General features: G+C 35.3%; 2 protein-coding genes across 2 annotated transcripts; one reads left to right on the top strand and one right to left on the bottom strand.

Moving 5' to 3' along the window:
* Positions 1-1947: 1947 nt before the first annotated feature.
* On the bottom strand, positions 1948-6383 carry LOC130407445 (CMRF35-like molecule 8). Its single transcript, XM_056730286.1, has 6 exons — positions 6312-6383; positions 5879-6135; positions 5657-5813; positions 5412-5549; positions 5289-5326; positions 1948-4343 (listed from the first exon to the last, which is right to left on the bottom strand). The coding sequence occupies exons 1-6, from the start codon at positions 6346-6348 to the stop codon at positions 4164-4166; spliced, it is 807 nt and encodes a 268-aa protein (XP_056586264.1). The 5' UTR covers positions 6349-6383; the 3' UTR covers positions 1948-4163.
* Positions 6384-8861: 2478 nt separating this feature from the next.
* On the top strand, positions 8862-21731 carry LOC130407441 (B-cell receptor CD22-like). The gene is made up of 16 exons (XM_056730272.1): positions 8862-8939; positions 9144-9187; positions 9899-10252; positions 10496-10744; positions 10826-11083; positions 11158-11251; positions 11351-11399; positions 13116-13375; positions 13585-13619; positions 19460-19525; positions 19777-20121; positions 20202-20444; positions 20522-20773; positions 20853-21101; positions 21184-21236; positions 21702-21731. The coding sequence occupies exons 2-16, from the start codon at positions 9145-9147 to the stop codon at positions 21729-21731; spliced, it is 2580 nt and encodes an 859-aa protein (XP_056586250.1). The 5' UTR covers positions 8862-8939; position 9144.
* Positions 21732-22955: the final 1224 nt, after the last annotated feature.

Genomic DNA, 22955 nt, shown 5'->3' with positions numbered 1-22955 from the left:
GCCTCTATTTCTCCAATCAATTCCCAGTGGAAAACATGAGCCACACCCACTATTCATGTTAGAAATATGTCAGAATACTGAAGACGATTACCAAATTTGCTTCACAGAGACTGCAGAATAACATCAATGACTTGATATTTTATTGTTGTTTAAAGCTATTAAAAAAAAGTTTCCCCTTTGGTGGAACGAACTACCAGCCTCCATCTGAAATGCAGCATCCTTCACAAGTTTAAAAATAAGCTGAGACAGAGAGAGAGAGAGAGAGAGAGAGAGAGAGAGAGAAGAAATTTTATGCATCTCCATAGGTCATTCAGCTCAGCAATCATCTAATCAGATTTACTTTTACACCGATTCATTCTTTTCAGCTCCTGAATGAAACATTTTACAGTCTGAATCAGCATCTTCTTAAAACACAAAATAATAAATCTCACATTCACAAGACATCAATGTAAGAGTTTGGACATTGTGACTCACACATCAGTTTCATTGCATCGCCTGTTTTCACCACCAGAGCGAAACAATTTCCTCATCACCCATTATACTACAAAGAACATTTGAATCAACCTTAGACATTACTACTGTGATAATGTTTTAAAAGGAAAAATTAAAACAAAGTAAAAGAATGTCATCTGCTTCCTGCTTCCTGTTGCTCCTGTGTGATGTAGTAGTGTTAATGTTCCTGTAGCTGACATAAAATGAAAATGTGTATTCATACAAATTATATTGAGCAAGAAGGCTGATAAGATACGAGATGTTACCTGCATTTCAAAGATCTATAAACAACACGCAGATTTATATGTGAACGAGAAAAAAACAGGAGCAGAAGGTTTTCATGCTAAATCTACAACTTCAATAAAACATGAGAGGCTGTAGCAAACATTTCTCTCTCTCTCTTCTCTGCAATGTGAACATTTTACAGAATGGTTATATTTTACATTTATTTAAAATAAAAGAGAAGTCATATATTTGTTCCAGTTTTTTAACTATAGATGTGTTTAAAGGGGGATTTAAGTTCTTCTTTTTACATTTTGAAGCATATATTTTTTTGGTCTAAATAAAATATTCACACTAAAGGTATTTCACAAAACATTATAAGTTTAGTTTGCTAGTAAAATGTAAATTAAACAAGGACATAACATGAGATTGAATCAGATTATTTTCTTGTAACACAAGTGATTTCATTTTTTTTGTATTGATCACAGAATATCTTCATACACTGTCATTCTGAAATACAAAATGTAAGTCAACAATTTAGCTCAAATTTCAAGTTAATTAAAAAGTCAAGTCAACAAGGCAACTCAACCATGCAAAGGTCATATCTAAAATTTTACAGGAAAATTCTGAATGCCTACCTTTGTATTTTGATGATCACTTTACTGTTTTAAACCTGAAGACGAGACGAAAAGTCATTTAAACAAAACAAAAATGAAGAAACATCAAAAAAGTTAATTTCTTACCTGTTCTCAATTTCGTTCTTTTTAGCTTTAGAAGGAGGAACAAGCCAGATAAAAAGGACACAGCAGGACCAGACCGACAGCAACAAAGGTAAAGTCGAGAGTCTGCAGACCTGAAGCAGGCTATTTTACGGCCCTGTTTTTGCTTATTTGTCCAGTAGGAGACAATGATCTTAGATCAGATAACTTCAACCTCCATCATGAGTTGTGGTAAATAAACGTTATTGTTATTAGGCAATCTTTCAACATGTATAGTTTTAAACGATTCATTGATATCGATATGAATTCATTTCAACATCTAAAAAGTTATGTATGTGTAATTAATACTCAAAGACAATAAAATATATATTTATTTACCAGCTCGATGTTCTATCAGGATTAACCTTAGCTAACCAGGTGTTTGCTTACTCGATATCTATTATTCATTTTCATAATCAATTTAATTTAAATTGTATTTTGTTGTCTGTCTATATCCGGTGGGATGGCCTTTTTTTGGAAAGATATTTTTCTTACCCTGTTTACTTGCATTAATACATAACATTACTGCAGTAGGCTTTATGTAAAAAACATTTAAATTGACGTTATCTGATCACGTGCTTAAGTTATTTATTATTTTAAGTCTTTAGTAATTGTGCAACATCCTACAAAATTGAGAGCCCCATATTCAGACCTAATTAATCACAGGTGACAAGATCAAAGTCAACATAATAATTAGCCAGCAAACAATTTTCTTTAATGTGTATTAAGAAAACAAAAGATCAATAATTGAGCACCACAATAACAAACATGATCAAACTCAAATTGAAAAAAAAATATTCCCATATGGAATAAAATAAATTATCATATTTTGTAATGTACATATAAAATAGTTTTTGATAAAATAGCTTAATTATTCTGATTATATTTAATTACTTTTAATCTTATACACACATAATAACATTTTTGATTAACAATTCGAAATTCATTCGACTCCCCCTACTGGACAAATAAGGATCAACAGGGGCAGTAAAACTGCCTGGGGGCAAAACTTCTTGGGGCGTAAAACCGCCTGCTCCAGTCCAAGTCCGCACACAACAACAAAAACAACATTAACATCTGTCACACAACGATATTTCCCTCAAAAAAAAAAGTGAAACTGTTCTGGTGAACCTCAAGTTCTCAATAGAAAAGATGTTTGGAGGATGTGTGTCTGTTTATGTGGGTTAACCAAGTTTCAGAATACATGTGATGTAGAAATGTGTCTCAGGAATGATCAAAGCAAACATTAAACAGAAAATATCTTACACTTAGAAAAATGTCACGTGGTTTTTACGGAAAAAAAACCGGCAGCTGTGGTTGCCAGAAAAATCCTGTAAAAAATACAGGAAAACTACAGTTCAAAAACTGCAAGGTGAGTATGAACTTAATACATTTGAGTCGATTATATTAAGAGTATTTCTTTATATAAAAGGACAACATTACATTCCATTATTTTCAAGCTTTGTAAATCATTATTAATATACATCAAAGTCACTTTTAAACCAATAAAATTGCTTGACCTTCCCTTAAACACTCACTCCACTCTTCAGCATACTGGTGACCCACAAAACATTTAATGTCAGAAAAGAGAAAAAAAACCTGTCTACACAACTATGATGTCTACACAACTTGGTCAAGGATGTAATTCACATCTAAAATCTATAACATACAGTAAAATACGTGTGTTACTGAGATCTAACTCAAATGTGATCATGTGTGCACAAAATGATCAAACAGATACTCGACCAGTATAGAGTCCCTGGGATTTTAATTCTGGTCTCAAATCATACTCACTAAAGCTCTCATCTGTACTCTTTTATCAAACTTTACACTTGGTTCCTACCTTTTCAAGGCTGTGATGTTGGTATCTCTGAACGTAAATTTAATCTACTTTGTGTTTCCTGTCTCATCTAAAGTTAAGTGTGGCTGTTTCCTATTTGATGTTCGTGCTGCCTGCTAACACAAATGCGTCAAATGCAAAACATATTAAATTGGGTGACAATAATCCCGTCTGAAAACTGTCTTTAACCTTAAAGGTGCTATGTGTGTGGTGTTAAGGAGGATCTATTGACAAAAATGCAATATAAAACGAAGATATTTTTAATTCTACCTACATTCTATCAACTCGTATTTAATTCAGAAAGTTGTTTCTGCAGTTACCCTTAACCGACAAACTGCTCTACAAAACGCATTTCGTAAATACGTTATCTCCGACATCTTAGTCTTCGGTCAACAACGCTCTACCTGATTTTCCCAAGTGGTTGATGTCCTCAGGACAACATATTTTGTTGACCTAAGGAAAAAAAAATTTTTCAACATTGTTTTAAATAAAACCTAAACCCACACCAAACCCTCACCATAACTTACCCCTTGATTGGTTGATTTAAAATGTTGTCCCAGGGCAAAAACAGGAGAACCATCAGCCACCAAAGTGCTCTGAAAGCGAGGGGTGGAGTGAGCCATTGATTGCAATTTGAACCTCAGCACTAGATGCCGCATAAATCTCCTTAGAAGTATAATTCAAGATTTCCAGAGTTTAGGGAAGTTCAAACAAGATCAGAGTTGAAATAGGGAAAACAAGCTGAAGTTACTATGTCAATAGATAATTGAATCAGCTGCTCCTTGTTGTATTAGCTCATTGAGTGAACTAGTTCCTCTTTCAGAAATTAAAGAAACACCTAGTGGCTTTCACTAAGTAGTTGTACCAGCTGGTGCTTTTGCCGTGGAGTAGATCACTGAATCAACTGGTCTTTCTGTTGTGGAATAGATTGTTGAGTTAGCTGATCCCTGTACTGTGGAATACACGGTAATGGTGGAGTTGACGTTCTTGGGCTGCAGCTCTCTGATATCCTGATATTCATGTTCAAAATCCTGCAGGAGATTGTGTGTCAGATTTAAACACATCGAAATGAAAACAAAAGTAAGGCTTGTCTGGCAGGTTGCTTAACAATATCGACCTGCAAGACTTTGGGAGTCAACAAATTTAGTCGCTGAGATCATGACAGATGACCAGAGTTACCTGCACTAATTAGCAATAAATGAGCACCAGTAGTGACATTAAATCTGGTGACAACAGTAAACCTGTGGCCTCATTTATAACCGTTGCTGTGACGAGGCGCTGTTCTGGGATCAGCATCACCTGGGACACATATAAGCTGCCTTCTCCCAGCACTCGAGGTCCCAGGACACACAGCACCCTATGGTGTGTCTCACATACCCCCAATGAGAGTGAGAGCGAGGATATCCCCAATGAGGGGGACACGGAGGACCCGATTGCGCACCCTGGATTATACCCTTTTGTTTATGTTTATTTATGAGTTGTGCATTAAAATCCCTGTTGGGGTTGCTTACACCACGGCCATGTCTCTTAACCCCGTCACAGTTGCATACACACAAAACACACAAAAGATGGGATTTATCAAACAAACGTTATTTTTCCATGGCATCTGATGACGATTGAACCAGGAAACGGTTTACGTTCATAATGATGCCTGAAGTCAGGCTTAACAAGCGGATTGGATGCCAGGCTTATTAATATACGAATCGAAATTCATGAGGTTCTTTGCATTGACTATTTAAGGGAAAAAACGGGAGTGTACAGGGCGGGATATGAGGCTGATTCAAGTACGCACACTTGCAGGTAATCTGTGATTTATAAAGGGAAAATTGCGTGCAGGTGTGCGTGCGCAAGGTTTTATGAAACTCAATTTTTATTTGCGTCCGCCCTTTTCAGCATTCTGGCGTACGTTCACTTTTAGAAAGGTTTCTGTGTACAGTTTTTTAAATCAGGCCCCTGGACACTTTGAATAAACGTACCTCTGCAGTGCTCTCTTGTAGGGTATTCACAGCGGAAACTGTCAAAGCATCAAGAGAATCTTAGTTTCATTCAAACCACAAACTTGAGGAAATGTGTGTTTGGTCACTAAAAAAGTATCTGACCTTGATCTGAAGGTCCTGATTGAGCAACTCTTTGGGATTTCTTCCCTCTCTTCTTCTTCTTACGTAACACTGTCAGTGCCACAAGCAAACCAATCAGCATGAGTGTTAACCCAACGCTGACGTAGACCACAGACGCTGCTGAAAAAATGCCAAGCATACTTAAGATAGAAAGCTCTCAATGAAAATGTTGCCATTGGCTGTTACATATATAGAAAGACAGATACAGTATAGAGACAAAAACTGACCTGTTGATGAGAGGCTCTGATCTTTGTGTTTGATGCGGGTGGACTGTAGATTCAACCCTGATGTGCTGAAATAAGACTGTGTGAATGGAACAGGATGTGTTGGACCATGTGGCTGGTTGGACCATGTGGCTTTTTGCTTGCACAGTGGTATTTGAATCTAAAGAATAAGAGAACAAAAGAACAAAAGAAAATGTACAAAGCCGCTTTTATCTGGAATCTCACTCCACACCAGTATTTGCCCTCATCATCTGTTCTCAGATCAGTGATGGTGACGGTGAAAACTCTTGCAGTCGTGTCATCATTCAGAGAAAATCTCTTGTCTTTAGCTGGAAATCCTGATTCAACAATGATGTCTTTAAAGCCAACGATACATTGACCTTTACACAAATACTTCTTATATGTTTCATATCCAGATTTATAAGAACATGTGATTTGAAGAGTCTTTCCTCTGTGTCCTGTAACATGAACTCCTACAACAGCTGACACAAAATATTTCACAGAATCATGATCTTTATGATAAATACCTTACAAAAATCACATAAGAAAAATCGACACGCTATCATGAAATAACAGATGGTGAAGTGTGTAAATCAAGGTGAATATAGAGATGATGTTAAAGTGTTCAGTACAGGTGACATCAGAGTGCTAAACTCACCTGTGATGATGCAGGAGAACAGGAGCAGAAGCTTCATCGTGCTGAATCTACAGCTTCAATAAAACATCAGAACGTCTTTCTCTCTCTTCCGCATTGAGTGAAGACATTTCCTTCCTCTTTTTTGTCTAACCACTTCCAGCACTTCATGGCCCGATTCAAAGGTAGCTTCCAAAGCAGCCCCAAAATACGACCTTTTATCTGCGGGGTTTTAAGGATAGAACGAACATATGTGTTTTACAAAATCTTGGTTTATTATTTCAAGTGGAGTGCAAAGCAGATAAAATGACTGCATTTACGACTTGGGCTGGAAATTAGTTATATGATAGAAAGGCTTCACTGAGTGAGCCTTGAGTTCCTCTTTTGGTGCTATTGTAATGACAAGACATTCTTTGAAATTTATTTGAAAAAATCATTGCTCTGTAGGATAATACGCTACTACATGTTTCATTATTGCTTGATATAGTGTGAAGTGTCATCTCTGTCTGATAGTGCTATCAGCTCTGGCTTCATAAATTCAATGTTTTAGGCGTCAATTCAGAAGTGAATGTGCTAAAAGCCTATTGCAGTTGAGAATAAAATCAAAAATTTATGAAGACGATTCAAACAGTGCAATCTCTTAATGTTTTTGGTTTATCAAAGTTATTACACCACGAGAAGTTGTTTCGAATTCAAATAAAAAAAACACTTGAAATGTCTGGACTACAGAATCCTATAATAGCAGATGATGACCCATTAACATGCTATAAGATAATATTTTAAATTACCTTTATAGATGTACCTATTGCCATTCTGCTCGCAAAGTGTAGTCTGAAATATAACTGCGTTAGTGTATAAAGCATCTTCTTCATTGACTGTTTGCTCTTTTGTAGTTTCATGTGGTTTCACTTTTGTGTTCAGTGAAAATCACTTGTGGGTTTTGCGGAGTCATGTTCCTTCACGCCAGACTAGAAGCACTTCCTTATGAAACTCACTTACTTTTAAACTTTACTCTCCTTTAACTTTTCATTTCTGTGTTCATATTTGTCCTTATTTCTCCTATTCAATCATGACATACTTTGTGTATTTTTATTCTCAGAGCATTTGTACACATGCATGTTTTAATTTTTTTTTTAAGAAAATATCTTTGATTCCTTGAATGTGGCTTTTCTGTTGTGAAGTTTACGGTAGATGTAACGATGCCTAGGCCATGTTGATATGTCCCTGTAAACTCCGATACGTTGGCAACACTCAAACATTTTGAGTTTTAGAGGTCCTTGGTTTAAGTAAGCAGAACTTTAAAATTTTGATCACTGCTAAAATAAAGTTCTTACCAAATCTTAGCAAGTGCATCTTAAATATTAAATTTATCGCTTGTACGAAAAGAAGTAGACAGAACTTAAATAACTACACTAAAATTGCATTTTTGAGTTAACTAAACTAAATTCTTTCAGTCTCTTTTATTACAGATATTTTTTAGTATTAATTCACATTACTCAAACACTTCTTCTTATGCATCTCAAAATGAGCAAGAAGAGACTGATCTAAGAACTGGCATTAGCACAAGTACTACACACTGATACCATAGAACATCTTACAGGCCAAATGCAGCTTTGCACAACCTAAGCACATGCACCACTCTTCTAAACAATGGTAACCATAAAACTGAAAAATATGTTGAACTCTTCCAAATATCTAAGATAGGTGAACATTAAACACTAACAAGTCATTAACTTTACTAAAAACATGTAAATAAATCATATTTTTTTACATTTACTCTCCTAATGCTGACGCAAAGCATGCTGGGAATTGGAAATCCTTCTTGACAATTTGTGTTGAATTAACCTGTTTAAATTAAGTACATTGAACAAGGTTTTTAGTTTTAGTAAAAACTTCAAGTTAATCGAAAATAATCATTATAATTTACTCATAAGTAAAAAAAGTGTTTCAAGAACTGTAAATATTTAAGTAAGTAGAACTTTTTTATGAAATTAGAATTATTTTGGGTTAAAACTATGTGAAAACTGACTTGAATGTTCACCGTGCTGTGGGATACAATATTTCTGTCCTTTTTTGATATATGGCACAATTTATATGTCATTCAGATAATTCATGTGTTTAAAGATCGCATGAAACCTGTTCGCTTGTTTTCTCACAAAATCTTACCTCTTGAATCTCATTTTACTCCCCAAGGTGTCCCAGGAGCTATTGAACTTTCCGTGACGTTCTCTTTCTGTGCGTTTCTCTGTGTTTGAGGCAATGTGTTTAAATTATGTTTTAAATGGACAAAAATAATGTTTTTTAGGTTAGTCTAAAGCTATCATACTGCAAAATTTTAATTTATTGCTTAGTATAATGTATTATATAAAGAAGAAAGTCCTACATAGAATGAGGGCGAGTATAATGACAAAATTTGAGTTATTTGATGAACTATACCTTTTTAATCGCTTCTTTAAAATAGTTTTTTAGCAGAGCATTTTTGTTTTGCAATTTCTATTTTAAGCACATCCTGTTCATCTGTTAATGGGGAAATATTACAAAATTACTAAAAGAGGAAACGACGTTCAGCTTGTGTTTGCATTTCGTTCTAAAGTTGAGCTTTTTCTCATCGTCTGTCATCTGAGCGCTGGAGATCAGACTGATCGGAGCTCGGTAAGAGTCTTGTTATTGTTTGAAAAAATATTGTTTGATTATTGCTAATGATGCAGTTTAATCACACATTTAACTTGTGACATGTGTAAACTCAGACAGTCGATTGCAAGAGAGTTTAAGATTAATCTGAGATGTAGAGTAGAGTCTGTTGTACATTTGACAGATAGTCTTTTCTTGTCGTGTTTATTTTATATTTCTGTTTAGAATGGCTCGTCTTCTTCCTCTGATCGTTCTGCTCATGATTCCGGGTAAGTCACATTATCACTTCAGTGTCTGTTCCTCAGTCGTCTAGGTTGTCTTAAAGGGATCATTCACCCAAAAACATTCTGTCATCATTTACTCAACCTCTTGTCATTTCAAACCTGCATGACCTTTCTGTCTGCAGAACACAAAAGGAGATATTTTGAAGAGTATTGCTAACAGAAAACCGTTGACCCATTTTTGTCCACACAATAAAAGTCCGTAGGGCTTTTTTGGTTACAGACATTCTTCTAAATATCTTCTCTTGTGTTTTGCAGAAGAAGGAAAGCCTCAGGCACTGAACTCCTTGTTGAAACATTTACGTTATTAACACATGCTCTTTATTAGTATAGGTCACTCGCATTCATGCTAAAGATGTAACCAAGATAATTCTTGTGATAAAAGTGATGCAGTGACGGCGGTTAAAGTGTAACTTCAGATACAGCACATATTGTAAAAACAAGATATCCTTCTGCTAACTACTAATCAGCTCTGAATATTCTCAATTAAATTGTATCGCTCAATACAAATTTTAAATTGTCCAAACACCTTATCACTTGGATGTGCACAAAAACATACACAACGTCTCCAAATGCATAACATCATCACTGTTCATGATGCTTCTGGCAAGTTGTCTTAAAGGTCATACATCATCCTCTAAAGAGCTCCACACTTTAGAGTCAGTTTAAAGTGTTTTCCTTCCTTTATTTGTCTTTCAGGAGTTTGTTGTCAGAGTGGTTGGGATGTGAACTACAGCTCTTCACACATCTGTGCACTAAAAGGATCAACAGTGACAATAAACTGCACTTATAAATACCCTACTGGACATCACATCAGACAAGTGTTCTGGACCAACACTCTTGTTAGACCAAGCAATCAAGATTTTCCAAATCTGTTTAAGGAGTCTGAATACAGAGAGAGGATTCAGTATCTGGGAGATAAACAGCACGACTGCAGCGTCAGACTGAATGATGTGAGACACACAGATTCACACAAGTACTATTTCAGATTCATCACTGATAAATATGATGGGAAATGGATCGGTATTCCTGGAGTGACTCTTAATATCACAGGTGAGAGTGAATGAGTGTTTGATGATAATAATGTGATGTGTTGAATGACATGAGGAGGATCAGTGTTGTGTTGTGTTCAGGTCTTCAGGTGGAGTCTGAAGGTGAGACAGTGATGGAGGGACATTCAATGACTCCAAATGTTGACAATACAAAGTCTAGAGTACATGTTAAATGTTCTTTGAGAACGGCAGACTTTGCATGTCGGAACTGTAACCTTTATACATTTTTCTTTGCGTCCTCCAGATAATCCTGTGATCTCCATCAGTTCTTCTGGTGTAATAGTGGAGGGTGATTCAGTGACTCTGACCTGCAACAGTGAATCAAATCCACCTGTTCACAACTACAGCTGGTTTAAAGAAAAAACATTTGTAGGATCTGGAAACATCTACATCATCTCAAACATCACATCTGATCTCAGTGGACAATACAAGTGCAAGACCAGCCACACATGCGGAGAGAAATATTCTGAACCTGTGATTTTAAATGTTTTGTGTGGGTTTATTATTTAACAGTGTAGAACATCTCAGCGTGAAACCAATAAATGTTTAACATTGTCAAATGTTTTTTTTTTAGATCGTCCAAGAAATGTCACAGCATCCATCAGTTCTTCTGGTGTAATAGTGGAGGGTGATTCAGTGAATTTGACCTGCAGCAGTGAATCAAATCCACCTGTTCACATCTACAGCTGGTTTAAAGAGAATCAATCATCATCTGTTGGATCTGGACAGACGTTCAGCATCAGTAACTTTAATTCAAGTCTCAGTGGATGGTTTTACTGTGTGGCTCAGAATGAAATTGGATCTCAGAGATCAGATGCTTCATTAGTAACAGGTTAACATTTTATTGATGGTTCATCTGTGTGTCTTCAGTGTTGAGAATAACTCTGGATATTCTTCCTCTTTCAGTGCATCCTAGTTCATATGGAGTGTTTGGAATCACAGCAGCATGTGGAGGATTGTTGTTCATCGCAATCATCATTGTACTCATTTGGTTTATGATGTAAGTCAATCAAATACAGATAGGACTCGGAGCATTCATCTCATGTGTGTATTTTTATTTAAAACAATGATTAATCAGATAATGTTCATTATTTAACAGGAGGAATCGAAGAGTTGCAAAAACTAAAGATGCTGCTGTGAATCAACAGGTTTGAATGATCTTTTGGAATGATTTGATTTTGCTGTGTAAAACTGTAGCTTTTTCTCGAATGAAGCATTTTAACGCATGCAAAGAGAATCGTAGAAAATGTGCAACGCAACAATATTAGCGAAATGTTGAAACATATTACGCTGAAACATGCAAAAGGTTAACTTCATATTAGAGCCTGCTAAAACAGCTTATCTAAAAAAATACTACTATCATACAAGATAATGCAAAACATGTTAAGGTGTTAGCGATATACTAAAACATATTAAACTTGATATGTTACGTTAGAATATGTGTTATGTGTTAAAACAGTTGTAAATATTTTAGGCCAGGCTTTGTCAAGCCAACATTAAGTTTGTCATTGAACTTTACTATCTTTATTTACTGTCTTTACCAGATAGCACAGGTACTTCTAGAAAACATCTGCTCTGTAAAAAAATCAGATAATGTCCTAGAAAGGGCATTTTTACATCCATTCTAAACCATAAACATACGGACACCTTTTAGTTGTCTATATGACATCTGACAACAGATGTCTCTGACAAGTATTGCAGATGAGTAAACGATTGATGACAGAAAAAACACATCTTGCAGATGTAAATGCAGCCATCAAATACGTATCAGCGTTCTTACATTTACATTAATGCATTTTGCAGAGTATTTTATCCAATGTGACTTACATTATATCATACCATACATTTGTATCTGAATATGTACAATCCCTGGGATCGTACCTATAGCCTTCATATTGCTAGCGCCATGCTCTAACCACTTAGCTAGAGGAAAGCTGACTATTCTTAGTGAATAGCTTCCATACTGACTTATAGGCAGCTGTAAATGTGATAAATGTAAATCTAAAGTTAACGAAAAAAATGAAAAAAGGATTATTTGCCGTAGTAGATTTAAGAAAATAAATTATAAAAATATACTTAATATAATTATGTTCATGTTTTTAACAAAAGAATTGACTTAAAATAACGCAAATGTTTTTGGAATAAAATCTACGAGATTTAAGATTTTTTAAGATATCAATTATTTTCTGTGAGTAATTTAAATTGAACAAATTATTAAGTAAATACAACTACATTGTATGATGTTAAACTGATTTAAATTGGTAAATAAAATTAACTTTGTTCTTTTGTGTTGAGACTACATACATATTTTTTTAGACTACCTTGGCAGTTGATCTGTAGTTCCCAGCATGCTTTGTATCTGATTGCATTGGGATTTTCATTTTCAAGATTACAATTTTTAGTTATGATGCACCTATTTTAACTTATTGAGCAGGAACTGTGCTCATGCAGGTACGCAGACCAGCAGTTTCTTCAAACTATCTTGTAAAAAAATATTTCTGTATGAAAGTAAGTGATCCGTGAAGTTTAAATAAGACACAAATATTTTTGTACAAATATTGTAATTTTTTGTTTACTTTAGTAACATTTACTCGATATTTTAACGAAAACTAAATGTAAGTAAGTTGAATTTCTTTAATTCTGGTTAGTAAATTGTACTTGAAAAATAGCAGTAAATTATAATTCTGTGCAAATTGTTAAATCAAAAAGTAAAGTAATTTTTTACAGTGCAATATTCTAATAGAGGATATTTGCTTTATCTTATAAAAATGACAATACAACAGGCTACAAACTGTTGTTCAGAAAACGGACAAAGCTCTTGCTAAGATTGCTGTAGTTTGTCTGAGGTTTTTTTTTCATTTCAGGATGACCAGTCCCGTGCCATTAAACATGTTGATCTTGCCTCCGAATCAGCCAATTGTGATGATGTACAGTATGAAAGTGTTAAACCTCAGAGACTCAGAGGAGAACAGACAACTGCAAGAAAAGCTCCAGAATCCAGAGATCCAGAGGAGCTCCAATACGCTACTGTCCACTATAAAAGAAACACAGAGATGAGAAGATCAGAAGAGAATAAAAACCACTACGGGAACATTACAAATCACAAACCTGATCCTTCTGTGAGGTGATAATGATTGAACTAAAGAAATAACTCACCCTGAAGTGAAAATATTAATACTTCATTGGCTCAGCCAATGAGATTTTATTTCCTCAATAGAAGTATAAAAAGACAATCAAAAGATTATCATGTCAAGATATGTTGTTGTTGAAGAACAAATGACACTTATCACCAAAAAGTTGAATGTGTAATTCAGCTTTTCTGTTTGATTTTAGGTCAAATGAGGAGGACACCTTACTGATCTACAGCAGTATAAAATAAAGGTGGTTCAGACGATACTTTGGATTACTGAAAATTATAGAAATTATTCACCAGTAAAGACCGATTCTCAATATGTAACTATTATACAAGGTGACTGATATGTATGGCTATTATTTGTATAATCTCATTCATACGATTTGCATTCATACTAGAGACAGTTCAACACAATCTATATTACCAGGTGACTAATTCGTATGAATCGTTGCAATGTTATTACTATGTTTAAGCATGTTTCCATGTCATGCCTGTAACAGTTTAGGGGTGGGGCTTCGGTATTGCTTTTTAGTAATAATTGTATGTTTTTGTACGATTCACATCGGAATTAGCCACCTCAGAAAATAGTTATGAATTCCAGTGAGCTCAGGTTGGTTGGATAGGTTAAGGGGTGGAGTTAGGGGAGGGGCTTCCCTATGTTTTTTTAAATAACTTTTTGTTCCTGTAAGATTTACATTGTAGGATTTCATACGAATCATAATATAGTTATGAATTCCCGTGAGATCAGGCTATTCTGTAAGTATCGCTTCACTGATAATCTCTTTGATATGACCACCGGTGAACCTCAGAATCTATTGCACTAACATTATCCTTGTTTGTGACTTTAACCAAAAGATTTATTTGGTTTTGATTTGCAGAGTAAAGTTAGTCAATTATTTGTGGTCCACATGGCTTTTACACACGTTTACAGTTTACTGGCAGATGGTTATAGTGAACTAAATGTTTTAGGCAACTTGTAATGAGTGACAATTATTTTTATTACTTTTAAATGATTTTATTTTATAGGTAGCGTTCTTCTCAATTTTGCATTGTTGCAAAGCAGCTTATATACTTAGTTACTGTTGTGAAGGGATGTCATACAATATAAAATATAATTTAAATAAAGACGACGTAGAATGCACAGTATTTTTGCAGTTTTTTGGTATTATTTCAAGTTTTACGTTTGTAACTGGACATTTCCATTTTTTGTTATTGAATAAATATAAGTAGTACTGAGACTGTAATATTAATTGATTAAAGTTGTGGTCATATTCTGTGTGGAAAGATGACTGAGTTTACAACAAAAAGATCCAATTGAACCCTTAAATGAAGTTGAAATACCTGAAAAATACTTGGTCTTGACATATCACGCTTCTGTTATTTAAAGACAAATCTTTTATACAATTGATAAGACGTATTTCATGATGGATCTACAGTGTGTGCTTTCTGAAGCTTTGTCATTTCGAGTCGTCAATTTTATGTAGAGTTATTGGTTTGTGTTCAACGTAAGAAATCTAAAATGAGATAGTAGAGAGTCAATTATGAGAGAATTTCCATATTTGGATGAAGTGTTTCTTTAATGGACGTCAGAACTTGCCTGTCTGTGGTGGAAGTGATAACATCTTTTCTTACTCAAGAGGTTCTTCTGCAAAATTTGACACGCATACGTGTTTGCCTTCAGATGGAGGGTAAAGTTTTTTTTGGATTTTTGAGACTTTTTTTAGAGGTGTTGATGTCGTATGCTTGCAGAAGAGAAAGAGTAAGAGGAAGACGTGTTCTGAACAATTTATCAGTTTCAAATAAAGAGTATTGACCGTCTAAAAGACGCCAGTTTACGTATGTTAGTGCTCTTTGAGAAGATCACATATTACTAAAACACGGTAAGAGACATGCAATAAAAAAAGTGAATATTTGTTTAATGCTGTTAAAGGTTCTGTGTGTAAGTTTCAGAGGCCACTATTGGCGATGTAGGAAATTGCAACCTACAGCTCCGAGACCCCCCTCTCCCTCCCATTAGAGAAGCTACGGTTGGCGTCACAGGACAAAAGGGTTCCGTAAATGATAGCGGCCATTATCGGTGGTGTTGATAACTGCAATCTACGTCTCACAAACGAACAACAGACTGAAGTTACGGACACGGGATGTCGTCGTCTGAGACAGCAGATAGTAACCTTTGCAAGTCAAGTGACGAGGTTTATTTACAAAGAAAAATAAATACATTTAACTGACTTAATTCATTATATACTCTAATCGTTATAGTGAATGTTATTGTTACTTGTTCAGCATTGTCTCAGTGATGTATTCGCTTATTTTGCATAGCATCTTTTGGCACAGTAACTTTGTTCGTAACTTACTGCCTATTGAAACCGCTTGCTAATGCTAAAGGCGTGTAATCTAACCGCAAAAGTCTCAGCAGACGTTTGGCATCACCCCAATTGATCAATTGTATCTTCTCAAGTCTTCGTTGACACTGTATTGCTGATAAACTATGCAACTTGGAAGTTTGGATTTTATCCAATCAATTATTAAATTACACATTTGTATACACAGAAGCTAAGCAATATTATAATATAATTTACACCCGATTTATGCTAATTATGATTGTAAAAATGATTTCTAACTTGATTTGCACACGGCGATGCAAAAAGGAATTATAGTACAATTACAAAGTGCTAAAAACAGGGAAAAACTCACTTGATGCTCATGCTCATCTATTAGCTAAAGCTATCAAAGAAACAGTTCACTTATATAGTGGAAATTAGACAAACTTACCTGTCCAGCAGAAAGCTGGCAACTTCGGCGTCGCTTAGGAAACCCTTGTCCTGCTTCAGTGCCCTCCATTTGGGAAAAGCCACACCGATGTTTATTCGGGTTTTCTGCCGTTTTTTGTCTCGACTTCGCCTTGCTGCATCGTATTTTCTCTTTTTTGAACGAACAGATTGACGCTCTGTCGGTTCTTGTGCAGAGTATGTGTGGTCCGCCATTATTGCAAATTTTGCTTCTTAATGCAACAAAGAACCGTTTATATTTCTAATAAACAATACCACAAGTGAATGCTGTTATTGTTCTTCCTCTTCTTCTGCTAATCCTTCTATGTAGTCGCTTTGCAAGCTGCCTCAAAACACAGCCAAAGAAGAACAACTAGTCCCGTGCATCCTTCGTTTTACGAAACGCGCTTAGTTTGTCCGTGTAGTGATACTATAGAAACATGGCTGTGCACATTGATAAATTACATGTAAGTGTGTGCCCGCGGTGTATATACATAAAATGGCTCATTGCAAGGTAATATAAACATTTCGATTCATTTTGTAAGGTATTTCTTCACCACTCACAACATAGTTTTGTATTATATATTACATTTTGGAGAAATAATCCTTCAAAATACTACACACTTAACCTTTAAACAACCCAGCTAGCAAAAGGTGTGTTCCATAGACCACTCCAGTCCACGTGCATTCCCACCCTGAATGTTTTGGGAGTCTCTCTAAACAACACATTAACAAGTTAATGAGTTAAATCGGGTTGAGTTAAGGCATCAACTGTCACTTCATTATCTCATTAATGATGAAATAACAACAACAATCAGTGAAATAATAAGAAGTCACCATAATAGTGTTTAGTGTTTCCTTTAGGGGAGCTCTCCACATTATGGAAAGTTTGTTGATAGTTGTTATAGTGTGTTACTGAAGCACAATATAACATAGTTAAAAGTAGATGAGTGTTGTATGATATCCTGCCCTCTCCTCAGGGGTTGTTGGTGCCCACAAACTGAACCCTTCTTACACAATTCTCCCAATTCATTTCTTCAGGCCCTGATGACTGGGAAAATGCTCATACTGTGTGTAACATTTAATGTAATATATAAGTGTTGATCATCATGATTGCTATTATCTTAAAGGTCATGGTGCGATGAGTTAAAGGGTCTATTTTCCTTCAAATCTAACAAAGAGTGTATTAGTGTTTTTTAACTTTATAAAATAACCTGCACTCCTCATAGAGGTGTGACTTTCTCAGGAAATCCTGTTTGCCGATAGATTGAGATCTCATTTGACGCTCTCTTCAGTCAAGAGAAAACAAACAAACAAAGTTTCTCACTGACCATTGGCTTTGTTACATCTGGGTATATAAGGTGCTTTGGCAAAAGACTCAAGGAAGCTTTTGTAACCAGAACTTCCCTCACTGCAACTGTGTGTCTCAATTTTGCGAGGTTTGAAAAACTTTGTGGTTTTATTTTTATACTATGTTGTTATCTTTGCTTATTAAGTTAAAATTGTCCTTTGTCAATTTATTTGACAGAGTCATATAAATTGAACTAAATTGTAACAGTTCTTAAATAACTTCATGTAGAAATCGCTGAGGAGAAGCAGAATACAAGATCCCTTCAACCACACCATTGGATTCCGTCGTTGGGCCAGTGGGTGATCTTTTACAGCACGACCCTTCAATATGGCGGCCATGATTGTTTTCACTCCGAAGTGCCCTTTGGAGGGCTGATATATCCCATTAGGAACTCACCAAGTGACCCACATATGTTTGCTGGCTGTGTTTTGTCAAGTTCCCTCATCACAGAGACCTTTGATCATGTGCACTACTGTGCCATCACTGGATAACCTGCATATTGCCCAACACAAAACATAATAAAGACAATAAAATAACACTTTGTTTTAATGTGTTGTGATTTGATATCTCAGCTTCATTAGTTGGGTTTACTGGTCATAGTTCATTAGTTCTGTGGTGTTTGTGAAGGTGTTTGAGGTCGGTGTCTCCAGCAAACCTTGACTTCCTTCCAACTGTTTTATACTGTATTTAACAATCATGATGAAGTCATTAAAAAATTTACTTATTTCAGGAAGTATTTTAAGAGCTTATTTAAATAAAGTTAACAAGTGGTGTCTTGTCTGAAAAAATGAAACACACATTAAATGTCTAAGATGGCTTGCAGGTCTTATCTGATCTTGAGGCTCTCTGGTTTTTTTCACACCTTTAAATGTCTTGTGTATTTCAGATGAGGTAATATGATGCTACAAATAAAAGACGGGAACCATTAACACTTCATCTTAAAATACACATTGTCTTGACCACAAAAGACGCTGAAAACCCCAGTGATGCTTCAAACTTCTTCATTTCTACTGATGACTGTGAAGGTAAGAGCAGCGTTTTAAATATATCTTCATTTTGTTTCCAAGATTTATTCTCTTCAAAATGTACAAACTCTTCAGGGTTTTTAGCAGATTCCATAAAATATATTTTTGCAAACAACCTTTCAGTCAAATGTTCTTAAAATAATTATTTCTTTCTTAGCTTTATGTAGTCCGAAGAACATTTTTCCACTACACAAAAACCTTGATGTTCTGTGGTTGTTTACATTTACATTTAAATATTTGGCAGAAGCTTTTATCCAAAGCAACTTATGGCATTATCCTATACATTTAAACATAGGTATGTGCAATCCCCTGGGATCGAACCCACAACCTTACATTGTTAACACAATCCTCTTACCACTGAGCTACAGGAAAGCTGCTGTTTAAAGGTCTTTAGTAAAAAAATAACAATTTATGAGTGATCACTATGAACAGTGTTCCCCGCAAACAAAGGTGTCGTTGACGACATTAGAAAGGCGTACCCTGGTTAATGACGTCTATTTATTATGACTTCTGAACGTCTGTTATTGAAGTCCAGCTGATCTCTATTATCACCTCTTTAATTGTGTTGAATCATTAATTTGCATCTGCAGTTAATGTTGAAGATTTATTAAACTACCACTATGTTTTCTCTCATGTTATCATTCTCTGTAAAAGTGCATGTCTGTTATAAACCGTAACAAGAGCATCTAATCTTTTCCTAAACTTTCAGACACACATGACATGACTGTTCACGTATGTAAAGAATATAGAGTTCTAACATTAATGTAGATAGCCCTGAGTAAGATAACCAGGAGAAACATCTGACAAACATAAGAGTGTATGTGAATGTAGATGTAGATATTTAGATGTTTCAGTGATGTTTTATGAGAAACAAACAAACTAAATGAAGAAAAGAGTTGAGCTGAAACACTTCATCATGTGTTGAATGTAGGTGTGGCTATGGTGATGTCAATCATAATGACTCCTCCCCCTCTGATCTTTCTCCTCATGATTCACGGTGAGTCACTGATAATGTACATTTATTATTCAAACAAATCTTTATTTCTGTTTTCTATAAAACACTAAATTCACTAAAGATTCATTATTTTGTTTGTTTCTGTTCAGACTATTACAGTTCAGTCTCAACACTTAAATGATCTTTAGTATAAACACCCCCACATAAAAATGCTAAAAAATATGTTTTCACACTTTAGATGTTTGTTTACAGAAGTTGTTGTTAATGTATTCATTGTGATTTGTGTGTTTCAGGAGTTTATAGTGCTGATGATGATTGGAGTGTGACTTACAGCTCTTCACACATCTGTGCACTAAAGAACTCAACAGTGACTATAAACTGCACTTATAAATACCCTACTGGACATAACATCACAGAAGTGTTCTGGACCAAGAGTAACAGTTCTAAACCTCCAAATCTGTTTAATGAGTCTGAATACAGAGAGAGGATTCAGTATCTGGGAGATAAACAGCACGACTGCAGCGTCAGACTGAATGATGTGAGACACACAGATTCACACGAGTACTATTTCAGATTCATCACTGATAAATATGATGGGAAATGGATCGGTAATCCTGGAGTGACTCTAGATGTCACAGGTGAGAGTGAATGAGTGTTTGATGATAATAATGTGATGTGTTGAATGACATGAGGAGGATCAGTGTTGTGTTGTGTTCAGATCTTCAGGTGGAGTCTGAAGGTGAGACAGTGATGGAGGGACATTCAGTGACTCTGACATGTAAAAGCAGATGTAGTCTGACTGACATATCAACATTCATCTGGTTAAGAAACAGACAGACATTAAATGACACAAACAAGAAACTCATCCTGCCGTCAGTTAGAAGAGAGAATGCAGGAGACTATAGATGTGCTGTACAGGGACACAAACTCACATCACCTCCTCGACGTCTCAATGTCTTCTGTAAGTTCACACACAAGTATTTCATAATTCACTGAAGATGATTTATCACTGATATACTGAATATAATCCCTCAATAGATCCTCCAGATGATCCTGTGATCTCCATCAGTTCTTCTGATGTAATAGTGGAGGGTGATTCAGTGACTCTGACCTGCATCAGTGAATCAAATCCACCTGCGAATATCAGATGGTTTAAAGAAAAAACATTTCTAGGATCTGGAAACATCTACATCATCTCAAACATCAGATCTGATCACAGTGGAGAATACAAGTGCAAGGCCAGAAATAAACATGGACACAAATACTCAGCAGAGACTTTAAATGTTTTATGTGAGTTCATGAAACAGTGTAGAACTGTTCAGGTTGAGAACAATAAATGTTGAACAATGACAGTAAAAATGTTTTTCAGACCCTCCAAGGAACGTCTCAGCATCCATCAGTTCTTCTGGTGTAATAGTGGAGGGTGATTCAGTGACTCTGACCTGCATCAGTGAATCAAATCCACCTGTTCACATCTACAGCTGGTTTAAAGAGAATCAAACATCATCTGTTGGATCTGGACAGAGCTTCAGAGCTCCAGAGAGTGGATGGTTTTACTGTGTGTCTCAGAATGAAGTTGGATCTCAGAGATCAGCTGCTTTTTCAGTCACTGTTAAAGGTGAGAATCAGTCTTTACATTCGGTTAAATGAGATGGTGGAGCTCATAGACATCTTTGAACTTTTTTTGTGTTTTATTGAAGGAAATGTGATGTTCTACACAATAATTGGAGGAGCGTTGGTTTCTGGATCTGCAGTAATCCTTTTGTTGTTTGTTTGGTAAGACGCGTGGGTCTGTGGTTTAGACTGAAGGCTTTTGGCCCAACCTGTTTCAAAAAAGGGATAACCCAAAGCTAGCTGTGCATTAAACGATTACTAGCTTCAGTCCAGACTTGGTTGTAAGGCAACGTTGTTGACAACAAGAAGTTTTGGTGTTCTTTCAGTAAGAACTGCCAGCGCAATGTCAAATCTGTGCATTTGCGTGAAATGATTACATTAAAGGCAGTGCATTAGTTTCAATTTAAATAGCTTTTAAGCAGTTTTAATATACCTTCCAGACATTAAGAATCAAGTATTCAAACAGACCATGGTATAATTAAATGTTCAACACTGAATAGAAAATGCTAAATCGTTTTGGGGGTCCTGAAACTATTTTTTTCTACAAACCATGTGAACGTAACATCTCTCTACATGACTTATTAACATGTTATTTGTTTTTAAGGAAAATCAGGTGGTTGAAACAGAGAAATAACTCACAGTCACAGGTAAGATGAGATTTCATTTTCATTATTACACTGAAAAAATCGATTCTTGAGTGTTAGTAAATATTACCCATGCAAACCAGTTAAATTTTACTTACATATATTAGGTAGCAAAGTAAACTATATCTAAACTTCCTGAATCTACTCAATAAAATTGAGGCAAGGATTTCCACTCAATTAGATTGAGTAGATTTTTTTGATGTTTTTAACTAAAGAGTAGCTAAATTTATCAGATATGAGTCATGACACACTAAAAGAAATTTCATAAAGTCTACCTAATATTTCTCAATAATAATTAAAAATAAAAATTGATTAATATTAGTTTATATAACCGACAACAGTTCATCTGCTTTTTATGAATGATAAGTATTGAATAAACACTAAATATGACTCATTCAGAGAAGCTTGAATTGACCTTAAAATGGTCAGAAACAGGAATTCACATCAATAGCTTTTATTGATCAAATGACAAAATTCTACAAAACCCCTTTTTGACAATGAACACAAGATTCATTTGATGTCAGCATTATTGTGATCAGTGTTCATTTTAGTTGATCTCTAGACTCCTGCACTTTTGAACTATACTTCTCTTTTGTCATTCGCGGCTGTTTTTCATGCGTCATGTTTCTGTGTTGATATCAAAAGAGCTTGCTGCAAAGAAATAATATATTACAATTTAATTCAAGTTTTTTATATTTAATTATTATTTTGAGAGTGTTAATTTTACATATAATTTTACATCAACATGTGCCATGTAGAAAATTGTGTGCTCAGATCACACTTAGATATCAACAGTCATCATACACACCTCAACAAGGGTAGCAATCATCCAATTTATTCAGGTAATCTGCAATGCATGCTGGGAGTCATGAATGAGTTTTGTACAATGATTTCCCAGCATGCAGTGCAGCATGAAGCTTTCTTTTGTTGATTGTCACCATTGTTGAGATACATACACTAATGTGTCTGGGCATCTGAGTGAATCATCTGCTTTCGCAAATTCTTTTATTATTTGCGTGGCAAAACTAGAGGTCTTGTAAGACCAAAGCTTTTGACAATAAAGTTTTATGTTGACTCCACACAATCAAGCTCAGAATTTCACAAGTAAACATCTACTGTAACCATTTTCGTTCACTATGGTAAATAAGTTTACAGTAACACAATTAGTCAGAGATGAAAGAGTTTTGATGTGTTAAGAGTGTACTGTTCTGTGG

This window comes from Triplophysa dalaica, chromosome 2 (genome assembly GCF_015846415.1).
Source record: "Triplophysa dalaica isolate WHDGS20190420 chromosome 2, ASM1584641v1, whole genome shotgun sequence".
In the NCBI taxonomy this organism is placed as follows: Eukaryota; Metazoa; Chordata; class Actinopteri; order Cypriniformes; family Nemacheilidae; genus Triplophysa; species Triplophysa dalaica.
The sequence above is the reverse complement of the archived record's forward strand: the minus strand, read 5'-3'. Positions and strand labels throughout refer to the sequence as shown.